General features: G+C 46.1%; 2 protein-coding genes across 5 annotated transcripts; one reads left to right on the forward strand and one right to left on the reverse strand.

Moving 5' to 3' along the window:
- Positions 1–22: 22 nt before the first annotated feature.
- Positions 23–3,750, reverse strand: znf668 (zinc finger protein 668). Of its 2 annotated transcripts, none has more exons than XM_035145796.1 (2): positions 3,696–3,750; positions 23–2,611 (listed from the first exon to the last, which is right to left on the reverse strand). In XM_035145796.1, the coding sequence occupies exons 1-2, from the start codon at positions 3,733–3,735 to the stop codon at positions 588–590; spliced, it is 2,064 nt and encodes a 687-aa protein (XP_035001687.1). In that variant the 5' UTR covers positions 3,736–3,750; the 3' UTR covers positions 23–587. The 2 variants fall into 2 exon arrangements, with proteins under 2 accessions (XP_035001687.1, XP_035001689.1); XM_035145798.1 differs by lacking the exon at positions 3,696–3,750 and adding an exon at positions 3,188–3,325.
- Positions 2,636–12,853, forward strand: znf646 (zinc finger protein 646). Of its 3 annotated transcripts, none has more exons than XM_035145787.2 (4): positions 2,636–3,004; positions 4,586–7,395; positions 7,618–8,697; positions 9,193–12,853. In XM_035145787.2, exons 2-4 carry the CDS (start codon positions 4,790–4,792, stop codon positions 10,079–10,081), a joined length of 4,575 nt encoding a protein of 1,524 aa, XP_035001678.1. In that variant the 5' UTR covers positions 2,636–3,004; positions 4,586–4,789; the 3' UTR covers positions 10,082–12,853. The 3 variants fall into 3 exon arrangements, with proteins under 3 accessions (XP_035001678.1, XP_035001677.1, XP_035001676.1); XM_035145786.2 differs by lacking the exon at positions 2,636–3,004 and adding an exon at positions 3,232–3,364; XM_035145785.2 differs by lacking the exon at positions 2,636–3,004 and adding an exon at positions 3,755–3,897.
- The last annotated feature ends 19 nt before the right edge of the window (positions 12,854–12,872 follow it).

The following is a 12,872-nucleotide window of genomic DNA, read 5'->3' on the forward strand; positions in this document are numbered from 1 at the left end:
TGGAAACAATAAATAAAACTAGTTTTTGCACAGGACACATTTTTATTGGTATAAAAATTGAATTCCACTGATTTAATATTCAGGAATTCCACTCTTTTTTTTTTTCTTTACTTGACACTTAATATAATATCAGATGACAGTGATTACAAATATCTTATACAGTAAAACAAATTATGTTTATAAGATGGAAATATACAGTGTTAAAAATGTCAGAGAAGCTATAATTAAAATGTATTATAAAAACATGTTTACCAGAAATCACAACAATTTACGGTAATCAGCATTTACTGTATGTTTGCAACACCACTTTTTTTATGAGATTACAACAGATAAGACAATTCCTTAATCGGCTAATTATAGTAGCGCATATATTTTAAAATATGAACATCATATGTAACAACTTACAAATATCATGGCAATACAAAACAGTGACAGAGCAGTGTAATGAATTGTAGGAGAATCTATTTAGACATTTTTTGAAGGAAGTTATTTTGAAATATAATACCATTTTTTTCTAAATAAGACCCATCGTCACAAAAGATTTAAGGCAACAGTCTAAATGTTTGTGGAACCAAAAATCGGACAGCTTACAGTCCCTCTTCTTTCACCAGGTACTCGGGCAGAGTCTGAAAACCAGTCACAGGTACAGTCACTGGGACCGTCAGCGATACGGTGCTGGGTTCGACAGTGGAGGGGGAAACCTCACTGGGGGGAGGAGGAGAGGGGAGCGGGTCCGTGTGGATAATGTTTAAGTCGGTGAGTTGTTGGGAGGCCTGGGCAGCGTCTGCGTGAGTCCGTAAGTGCTTGCGAAGGTAGGCGGCAAACAGAAAGGCTTTGCCGCAGTGGGGGCAGCTGTGGGGTTTGTTGGCGGAGTGGATCTTCTGGTGTTTACGCAGCCCAGATTTGTTGAGGAAGCCTTTGCCGCAGCTGTTGCAGACATGAGGCCTCGGCTTGGGATGCTGCTTCTCGTGCTCCTGTAAATCAGCCAGCTGTGCAAACTCCGCCTGGCAGGTTTCGCAGACGTGTGAGCCCAGTGGCACAATTTTGGTAACATTCGGGGGAGCGGAGTCGATGGAGTGCAGGTTTTCATGGGCCTGAACTTCATCCCAGGTTCCAAATGTAGCATCGCAATGTGTACAGGAGAACTGAGGGAGAGTCGTGTGGGGGGTGAAGCCTGAAGCTGATCCTGCCTCCGTCTCCTGCTGCTGCTGCTGCTGCTGCTGTTGTTGTTGTTGTTGTTCCGACTGCTCAGCTAGGTGAGTTCTCTCGTGTTTGCGCAGACTTGAGGACACAACAAATGACTTCAGACACTCCTCACATTTGAAAGGCCTCTCTCCAGAGTGCACGCGCCGGTGCTTGTTGAGGCTGGAGCGCTCGGCGAATGACTTGTCACACTCGGTGCAAGAAAAGGGCCTGAGTCCTGTGTGGACAAGCATGTGACGCCGCAGATCCCAGGATGCCACGAAGGCCTTGTCACAGCTCTGGCATTTGTAGGGTCGCTCTCCAGAGTGGACACGTTCGTGCACGGCCAGATCAGCCGGCTGCCTGAACCTCTTGGAACACTTATCGCAGGGGTAGGGCTTGAAACCCAAGTGGGCTCGCTGGTGGCGACGGAAACTGGATGGGTCGGAAAACATCTTGCCGCACTGTGGACAGAGGAAGGGCTTCTCACCGGAGTGAGTGCGGAGGTGAGACTGGTACGAGGACAGCTGGGTGAAGCCTTTGCCACACTGCTCACACTGATAGGGTTTTTTCTGAGAGTGAATGCGCTGATGGCAGGCCAGAGAGGAGGAGCGGGAGAAAGCTTTGCCGCAGTCTGAGCACAGGTACGGCTTTTCTCCGGTGTGGGAGCGCTCGTGGTTTTTCAGGTCCTTCAGCTCTGTGTATGTTTTCCCGCACTCGTCACAGGCATACGGGCGATGGCCCTGATGGTTCCTTCTGTGCTTTCGGAACACAGAGGGATCGGCAAAACTCTTGCCGCACTCGGCACAGAAGTATGGCTTTTCTCCTGTGTGAGAGCGCATGTGCACCTTCAGTTTAGACAGGGTGGGGTAGCTCTTAGAGCACTGACGGCAGGAGTAAGGACGCTCGCCGCTGTGCTGTGTCATGTGGATCCTCAGGCATATAGCCTGCATGAAGGCCTTACCACACTCAGTGCATATGAAAGGTTTCTCCCCGGTGTGAGAGCGGCTATGGTTGCGTAGCTCTGTGGGGGTCTTGTAAGCCTTGTGACAGTCGGGACACTGAAAGGGACGCTGGGCCGAGTGAGTGCGCTCGTGCTTTGAGAGCTGAGCCTTGCTCGTGAATGTTTTGGTGCACTGAGAGCATGTGTGCGGCTGCTGTGGCTGCTGCTGTGGCTGCTGCTGCTGGCGGTCCTTCACGTGCGCTGACAGCTTGTGGCTGCGCAGAGCTGACAGACTCTTGAAAGCCTCTGTGCACGCGGAGCATTTGAAGGAAGCTTTGGCTTTTGGAGGCCTGCCTCTGCCACGTTTCTTCGCAGGCCGATCCCTCGGCAGCTCTTCCTCCGGCTGGCTCTCTTCATCCTGAGAAGGGGGAGTGCATTGCTCTGCAAGACGTGGGCTGCCAGGCTGAGGAGAGGCCATCTTTACATCTGCCAAGAGATGACATAAAAAGACTTTGTAATAATCATGTAAATAAACATATCAGCAGAATGAGATTGTGGGATAGTAGATCTGCTCCAAGGGGCTTCAGGTTAAATCTCTACAAGACATGATTATCTGGACAAAAAGTGTCAGTGACAGTGGCTGATGAGGAACAAGGACAAGATGTGTATGATCACATAATAGCAGAAATATGTGGGTGTGCATTCAATCACAAAATGGCTGGCATTAGGACCTCAGGGACAATAAGCTAACCGCTTTGATGCCAGAGGAAGTGGCAATGACTCAGAACAGTGTGTATGAATGACGGACGTGAGGCCGAGCGGAGACGAGGCTCGAACATCACAAGACCCCGCGATGGTGCTAACGACCGGACACGATCTGTACGTATTCCTCTCCGCTAGCTTGACTGCTACGCATTTTCTTTTTTTTTGAACTAACTCAAAATGGCTGGCTTTAGGACCGCTTGCACCCACAGTGTCATCGTCGTTACACGGGCTGGATTTCGCTAACAATAGCTGCTTTTAGCACCGTGCGTGCGGGAGGGAAACGGCGGCGTTTCTTACCTGAATCGGCACATTAATGGCTGGTGGGTGATGCTTGGAGAGAAAAAAAAATGTCTGGTACACGAGTGTATTTACGGAGAGACGCGGTGACTGGCTGCGGGATGGGGGCCGGCTCTAGGACCATGATGACGAAAGCCCTCGGCCGGACAAGTGTGCAGCATTTTAATGCGTTTGATGGTAAAAGATGCTAAAATAAGACTCACAACACACACGTTGGAGCCACCGGGTCAAAGCACGACCGCTCTGATGAAGTTAGCGTGTTCGCCGTTGTGTAAACATGCGATCTGAGCCGAAGCTAGGACCATTCCGGAGGCTCGCAAGTCAATGACGGAGCTAGCTTGCGAGTGCTAATCCCGGGGAGCTAACGTGTTTTTGGCATGTATACGAGAAGCAGAGGCGCGGTATCGGGACGGACACGTGTTTTTATTTGGGTTTAGTGCTCGCTGTGTGGTCGGTTTATCGCTGAGTTCGCCGCATTTTGTTTCACGCCAACTTTTAGCTCACCCACCGAGTTCCTCTTCAGAGGGAAGTATTTCACTGCTGCACATTTCCTGTTTCCTAGCAACAAGAGCAATGTGGGAACAGGGGATGGAAGAAGAAAAAAAGACAATCGGGGGGGAAGGGGGGTGCCCTTTACAGTAAATACAGTTTTTATACTAATGAATGAAGGAACATGTTCGGAGGCTCGCGTTGAATCGCCGCTGCTGCAGGTATTTAATCCGCCGCGCTCGCTTTAGTCGCGTTTCCGCATTTGAAACGACTTCCAGGCTTTTTGGTGCAATGTTTGTTTAGCTAGCCGCGATGGTGGTGCTAGCTGGTGTCGCGCTAACGTTAGCTAGCTCCCTGCCCCGCGATAACAGTTTTAACAGTGACCCACTTGTTGGCTCTTTCTTCTAACCTCGTGGGGACGAGTGCGTTCGTTCAGCTTTTGTCTGTAATGCCGGATACTGTGGATGTTCGTAGGTGCAATGAACCCGGCGAGAGAGAGAGCGAGAGGCGTTGGTCTCCCGGTTTATTGACATAGCTAGCGGTAGTTCAGTTAGCATGCTGGTGCAGAAATGTAACAAAACAGCTCAGGCTGGGCACAGTTACCAGCTAAGTGCATTCAGCTTAATACATCTGCCTCTACTTCAGGTCACCTGCTGGTTAGAACAACATATTGTTTTTTTTGTTTTACTTTTGAAAGATTTGAATCAGGGATCAGTATTAAGTAATTAATGTGTTTTGATTATTGTTGATCCTCAACAGCCACATGTGTGTGTTAGAGAGAGGGACTAGTTGGAGAAAAACTACAATTATCTATGAATAACGTCAATGTATACTTGACCTGCAGAACAGGGAATTCTATTATTTAGTTTATATATTTACTCTAATTGTCCTGTCTTTTGTCCTCAACAGCTTTATTTGCCTGCTTCTCCTAAAGTCAACACTTGGTCGCGTGGAACTGGTTCCCAACGTCCTCTGTTTCCTCCCAGGACATACCTTGGACCTTACTGTAAAGACAAATAGTTGTAAACAGACAAGAAAGGCATCTAATGCATTTCCTCCCTGCATACCCCAACACCCTGTGTCTGGCACACGTAATTCAATTGATAGCTTGTAATGGCAGCGCAAGACCGTGGCAGGACGTCACATTTTCCTTGCAAACAATGTGGCCTGGTATGTCCCAATATGCCCAGTCTGCTTGAACACATGGATGCACACCTTCAAGAAGAGGAAGAACGCAAGTTTAAATGTGACGAATGTGGCCGTGGATACAGGCACGCTGGTAGCCTAGCTAATCACAAAAAGACTCATGAAGTGGGCTCTTTTCAGTGTGACATATGTGGCAAAGACAACTCCAACGCTTTGTCCCTGAAGAGTCATCTCCGGAGCCACACTTCACAGAAGAAGTACTCCTGTGTACAGTGTGGGAAGGGTTTTCGTCTGGCAACACAGCTGACCACACACGAGAAGGTTCATCTCTCCAGGCGAGCAAAAGAGCAGTCGTTCAGGAAGTTAGACGAGGAATATCCTGAACATGAAAATAGTCATGGAATTGAGAATGATCATCTCGATGAGCATTTAGCCGGTGTCGGAATGTCTACAGAAGATAGCCCGTTTGAGGACAATACGGAGGACATTTCTAATGCACAAGCCGAGTCCTCTGATGAGGCAGCAGATCGACCTTTCAAATGTGATTTGTGTGACAAAGCATACATTCATCATCGAAGCCTGACCAACCATAAAAAGACTCACCAGGTGGGAATGTTTGAGTGCACGGTCTGTTTCAAGCTGTTCAACAACATGGCTGCCCTTTACAGCCACCAGAGAACTCACAAGTCGAGAAGCGGGACAGACCCTGGTCCGATTGGCGGGTCGTTCACCGGCACACCACTAGGCCGGTTTTCCCCTCAGAACCAGGACGCTCAAGTAAATTTCTGCCATTTGTGTCAGGTACTGTTCCCCAGTGATGAAGAGTTCCAGGAACACATCCAAATGCATAACTCTTCATCTATGTCATTTGGCCTTCAAGATCCCATGTCAGAGAGCCACAATATATCATACGACAACAGTATTGCTTCGCCTGAGTCAAATTTTTATGCATCTCCTATAAATAATATTCCCTCAGTATCATCAGTAGATAATCTTGGAGGTTTTGATCCACCACAGGAGCAAATATTAAGTAATGGTCACATGTACTCGGACTGCTCCAATAATCAAACTCCATCTTCCAGTAGCACTCAGGGAGAACCTCCAATAATAGACGCAAGCCTTCTCGATCCTGTCCTGGCGCACACACAAAACAATGACATTACAGCGGAATTCGAGGAGTCTTCCACTGTAGATTCTGATGAGCGTCCCTTCAAGTGTCAAATCTGCGGTAAAAGCTACCGCCACTCTGGGAGCCTCATCAACCACAAAAGGTCACATCAGGTTGGGATTTACCAGTGTTCCGTATGCAGGAAGAGTTATCCTCACCTAGCTGCCCTCAAAAGTCATCTTCGTCTCCACAAAGGTCAGTCTTCGTCTTTTAGCCTCAACGCTGAGGGGGACTGGCTCTCCTCGGAGCCTCTGACACTGGAGAATCAACAGGGTTGCTTCTCCTCACACGAGGAGGAAGACGACACCCAGCCCGTGCTCGATATTGATCCGAAGAATGGACTTGACCACAACAATGGATCGTTGTACCATGAGCAATTTAATCAGGACTTTTCCCAGGATATGACAGTGCATCTACCTCACAGTGAACACCTGATGCAGAGGCACATGTGTGCAGACTGCGGTGAGACTTTTGCAGACATTGCAGGGATCAAGTCTCACAGTTGCCCACTGTTACAACAGCAGCATGACACAACTAGCAGTGAGAGTAATGCAAACTTCCAGGACAGTAATGGTCACTATTCCGTTGGAAACCCAGTGAGTAATGTCGACTTCCATGGTCTGAATGGTAGCCATGATGATCAAAGTTACTTCGAACAAAATTTCCACCAAAATATGAGCAGTCATCAGCTGAATGGTGACACAGAGGATGATAACGCTGACGAGGAGGAGGAGGAGGAGGATGATGATGGAGATCTTTATCAGTGCTCTTTATGTGGAAACAGCTACACCAGCATGAGGGCTCTGAGGAGCCACCTCCGAGGGCACACACAGTCTCACGGCACTCCTGCAAGCTCAGGGCCTTCATCCATGTCCTCCCATGAAGAAGTGAAAGACGAGCTGGGAGAGATGATGATCTGTAGCACATGTGGGGAAAGTTTTGCCAATAGGCAGGACTTGATTACCCATCAGCTTGTACATAACAAGGACCAGGTAGATGACGAAAATCATTTACATATGAACACCAGCGATGTGTCCGGAGGCACGGAGGAACCACAGAGTATCATCTGCGGCAGCTGTGGAATATTCTGCACCAGCTACCATCATCTTGAGAACCATGGCTGCACCGCACAGAGGGTAGATGAGTCAGCCAATTGTAAAGAGGAAATGAAAGTGAACGACGTTGCCCAGTATGAGGACACAAGTCGCGTTAAAGAAACAGGCGCCACAGAGGCTCGTCAGTACAAGTGTGATCAATGTGGACGGTCATACAGACACGCAGGCTCCCTCCTCAACCACAAAAAGTCCCACAAAACAGGTGTATTCAGATGTCTTGTCTGCCAGAAACGCTTCTACAACCTGTTGGCCTTAAAAAACCATCAGAGATCCCACTTTGACATCAAGAGGTTGGTAACATCATTAATAGGTGTACAATTATTTCATTTGTCACTCATGTTACAAATTGTCAATGCTTGTTGTAACTAATGAATAGTTGTTATGGCAGAAAACTGAAAATTGGCCTGTAGAGTCACAATTGTGTTTTGTCATCATGGCGTTTATCCTTGCGTAGACGGTCCCCTGTATTTCAAACTCCGAATGAACTAATTTGGTCTTCTCTCCTCCCACAGACACACTTGCAATGAGTGTGGGAAAGCCTTCAAAATTCAGAAGCAGCTATTGAACCACCAGCGACGGCACAAAGAGAACCAGGCCAAAATCCAGGAACTCAACAGCCAGATCCAGGCCCTCATGCAGATGAATGGAACCAGGTCAGATGGAGGAATGCAGCCCTTGACTTCAAATTCCAATCAGGCCTCTACCTCCGCTCGGCGCTCCAGGCGACTACCGGCAGGGGGAACGGCTCAAACAAAGCATGAGACTTCAGTCAAATCTGAGGAAACGGGCGACCCACGACCTTTCGCCTGTGATCAGTGTGGTCGTACGTATCGCCATGCAGGAAGTCTGGTCAACCACAGAAACTCCCATAAAACTGGTGAATATTGCTGCTCTGTGTGTAACAACAGTTACTCCAATCAACTAGCAATGAAAAACCACTTGCGCACCCACTTTGCATTTAAAAAGCACTCTTGCCAAAACTGTGGAAAAGGCTTTAGAGGCAAGAAGCAGCTATCAGCTCACGTCTGTGTGGCCCTCAGAAATGAAGGGGCCAGAAGCAGACGGGGCCTGAAACCCAGAGCCATTAAGTGTAAGGAATGTAAACAGGCCTTTCTCTCCGTTGACCAACTGGCAGCCCACACCTGCGATGGACCTTCAGGCAGCAGTGATGCCCAAACAAATATATTTCCAAGAAAGGAGGAGCGACCGTTCACATGCAACATATGTAATCGCAGTTACCGCCACGCAGGCTCACTGCTGAACCACAAAAATACCCACAAGACCGGACACTTCAGCTGCACCGTCTGCTCTAAGCCCTTCACTAACCCCATGGCTCTGCGCAATCACACGCGCATCCACACGCAGAAGAAAAAGTACGTGTGTCTCACGTGCGGAAAGGCCTTCCGCCTCGCCAGCATCCTGCACAACCACCAGAGGGTCCACAACCGCATGGCAAGTCACTTCAGCTGTGCGGCGTGTGGGAAGAGTTTCCAGGGCAGGTCTGGTCTGAAGAGACACCGCTGCCGCAGAGGTCAGGGGAGCTCGATAAGAGCTGGAGTCCAGCAGTCGGAGAGAGGAGACAAGTGCTTCACGTGAGTTAAAGTTTGATTTTGACCTCAGTGTTAACGTATTGTTCTCATGTATTTTCTCTTTGTTTAAGAAAACTATCCTGACCACACTGATTAGATATATTGGCCAATATTAGTTTATTGCAGATGTAACTGTATGAGAGCATAATTTAGGCTGATAAGTTACCAGAAGTATATAAATAGTTTGCTTATTTTGTTCACCAGAAAGTACTGACAAGTCTATTTTTCACCTGGAAAATGTCCTGTTCAATCCACATTTTGATTTAAGTACTGAAAAAACATATGAACAGATTCCTTATGAATGATGTTTATGTATTTACTGCTACTTTTAAATGAGCAATATTGGCCTAAAAATCTAGTTTTTTACAGTATTGTAATGTTTAATGATAGTAAAGGTATATTAGTAATTTGCTGTTTTAGAAGTAATTTGCTATTGGTTTGAATGATCTGGATTGCAGTTTGTGTTAGGGACTGAACATAAACATATCCCTGCTGCAGGTGTGACCTGTGTGGGCGCTCCTACCGTCACGCCGGCTCCCTCCTCAACCATAAAAAGACACACTCCGAAAACCTCCACCATTGTACCTTGTGTCTCCAGACATTTCCTGATTCTCTCACTCTGCAGATTCACTCTCAGATGAGACGTCATTGCTGCCCCGAGTGTGGCAAGACCTTCTGCCTGGTCGCACACCTGCAGAACCACATGGAGGTGCACTCGAAGGAGCGGGCTGTGGTCTGCAACCTCTGCCAGCAGAGCTTTCCCACCACAGACAGTTACCAGCAGCACCACGACATGCACCACAGGGATCAGGGCCCCTATCAACAAGCTGCGGATGAACCCATAGCTAACAACTTTTGCTGGGACTCAGGAATAAATCCGACCATGGGCATTGACGGCATGCACAAGCCGGTTCCACCACCTTTGTCCCACATTCCAGGAAGCATCCCCGATTCACCGAACGACACCGCTGGCACGGAGGAGAAGAGCCACGTCTGTGAGCACTGTGGCCGCACTTATCGCCACGCCGGCTCCCTGCTCAACCACAAGAACAGCCACAAGACGGGCTCCTTCTTCTGCTCCATCTGCCAGAAGGAGTTCTCCAACCTGATGGCCCTCAAGAACCACCGGCGCATTCACACGGAGCCCAAGCGCTACCAGTGCCTGGATTGTGGAAAGGCGTTCCGCGTGTCCACTCAGCTCATATGTCACCGGAGGATCCACACCAAAGAGAAGCCCTTCGCCTGCCTGCTGTGCGATAAGAGCTTTTCCAGCAAGTCCAACCTGCGGCACCATCAGAAGATGCACCAGAACACGCAGAGCTACGACTCTTCTTTTAGCATGGACGCTGACACGTTTATGGACCTGGACATGGGGTCTTTCCTTTAGAGTAGTGGTGCAGAGTAAACAAGAGACGAGGACAACCGAATCCTCTTATAGATCTCGTATTTGTCCCTCTATCAGTAATTGTAAAACAGTATTTTTTTTTTTTCTTCAGAAAGTGCACCTTGGTCCGGACAGAGGCTCCTTTTTGAAAATGCACATTTCATTACTGATACCCAGTCTTACCTCGGCAACAGATGGCAGCATCACTGAAAAGTCTCCAGAGGGTCATCTTTTAATACGGCCTGAATGTTTTTCTGTGAATACACAGGATCCCAGAATACAGGGCGGGCGATTTAAAAAAAAAAAAACGATCGCCAATCATTCCTCAATGACCAACCAAAGTGAACAGAAAAGTGCAGCCCAGGTCCGTGTAAGAATATTAACACAGATACCATGTTTTTTTGTAAGACTACTGGTGATCTCTCCTCTCTTGCTATGTACAAATGTGTTCAGTGCCTCTGTAAGTTCCTTAGATAACAAAATATACAAACTATATTTATCTTTGAATCCTTTTGTTAGCTTTGCCGTCAATCTCGGAGGACTGCTCGCTTTTCCTCTGGGAGCTCACATAGGGCAAGCCTGTTATTATAAAGTCAAATACCTCTGGGTGTGTCCAAAGGTCAGTGGCAAAGTGATTTACTGAAATCATATTAATAGTTGTACTGCTAATAATAATCAAGTTGAGTGACCTTGTATGCTAAAATTGATGTATTTATTAATTTATTCCTGTTATTTTATGTCCATATTTTATTAGAAAAAAAACCTTTTTATGAATGTTGTACAAAAAAAGAAAATCTGTCTTCTGAAACTCATGTAGCCTGTAAGGAACTTCATCAGTGGATCTCTAACTCCTTAACTCTCATCGGTTACAACAGGCAGGAATGAATTGAGCCAAGGATGGTGTGTTATTGGCAGCACTCAGGGGAAACCTTCAAAAGGAGCATACCTGATGTGTAAAACCTTGTAGATAATCAGTTTGAAGCGAACAGAGCATTTTCTTTGTACTCGTGCCATTTCGACATGTTTATATTTGATCTCGTTTAACGGTTGTCAAAGTCACTCCGTGTAGCTGCAGCTGCAACATGCAGCGCGCACCGTTATCCATGTTAGAATTTTAAAAAGCGTCAGTTATGTAGAAGAGCCAGTGCCTAAAATATAAACAGATTGTAGCAGTTAAATGTAGACAAACCACCTCTCACTCTACTTGTTATACTGTAAAACACAATGTTTTTCTGTTTGTCTGCTACATTTGATTTTTCTTTAATTATTCTGATGATTTATGAATCTTTTCCACCACCAAACATTTAAAATGTCTTAAGCATTTAACAACAGAAAAAGAACATTGAGGGGGAAGTGGTTCCCTTTTCCCCTCGATCGCCATCATTTTATTTTTCGGTCACAAATGCTGTATATGAATCAAATAGAATGACTTTGTATCTGTAAATTCAAACACACATGTGGCCGGGATGCCTAATTTCTGCTAAGCACAAGCGTCACTGCCAACATACCAGAGCTTTGTGGATTTACTGTCTCGATTTCATGAATCACTCATGTTCTATAAAAAAAATGTGCAATTTTTTTTTTTTGCCAAGTTGTCTGAGGTGAATGTTGTTCCTGAAGCGAGTTCTGTTTAAAGAAAACCTGAATCTCCATAAGTGAACACATGGCCTTTTTTTTTTATATAACAATCTGAAATTTGATTTTCTTCATGCCATTAACATTGTATGTCGTGTGTGCGTATGTTTGTTTAGCACTGGTCAGAAGTAAGAAATACCTCATAGAAGGCCCTGCCTATGTAGTTCTGCTACTTACTGCCTCACGCAGCGTAATTGTAGGGGAATACACTGTATCCATACAAACTCAGATAGTTACATATTGTAAGACGTGGAATGAATGAAGCATCAGTTTTAAGGTTTTACTTTTGTCGTTTGCAGAATCTTACTGTGGTTGTTTCTCCCGTTGTTGAGTTGAATTTGCACATGCGTAGTTGCGACGTTTTTAGCTTGAGGAGGACTGGAGGTCGATGACGCGGCCGAGATGTTGTCGTTTGTTGCTGCGTCGACAGGAAACGAGTCGGCCACTTGATGGTTCACCTCCGCTCGTTCAGCGGGTCGTAATATTTAAGCAATATGCTGAAATTGTTTCAGTGCACAGACTGAGTTCATCTCATTTGTCTTCATTGGAGTCGATATTCTGACACAAGCCTTGGAAAAAAAAAAACACATGATAACTTCCCATCTGCCATCTTTGTTACATTATTTAAAAGTTCATCTGTATTAACTGACATTGTCATATGCCATGGTAGCCTACATGTAAAACGACGGATACACATTTCAGTTAAAACTGTAAACTGACTTTATTTTTGTACGAGGTTCACGTTCTAATTCCCTGTGGCACTTAACACATTCACTCCTCTGTCATTGATCACAATCACAGCCTGGTATTTGTGGCGTGTGCGTTAATCTCAGAGCTCTCTGTAAATATTAGAACAAAAATGTCGGCTGGATCTCTGTACATTCAATGCAAGATTTTGTTCAGCGGGAGAAAACTACTAGATTAGCTATTGTGTAATAAAAAAAAACATATACCACATGTTCTGATTGAATGCGTTTTCAGTGCTCGCAAATGTCTGCTCAGTATTTAATTCATATTTATATAACTATTTTGTCACTCAGAAGCGTAGATTTTTACTTATTTGTTAGAGCGTAGTTTAGAATATGAGCAAATTATTGATAAAACTAGTTGACATGAATTAAAAGACTTGGAAAAACCAAATGTGTTTGTTTCTTGTCCA

This window comes from Hippoglossus stenolepis, chromosome 21, assembly GCF_022539355.2.
Source record: "Hippoglossus stenolepis isolate QCI-W04-F060 chromosome 21, HSTE1.2, whole genome shotgun sequence".
In the NCBI taxonomy this organism is placed as follows: domain Eukaryota; kingdom Metazoa; phylum Chordata; class Actinopteri; order Pleuronectiformes; family Pleuronectidae; genus Hippoglossus; species Hippoglossus stenolepis.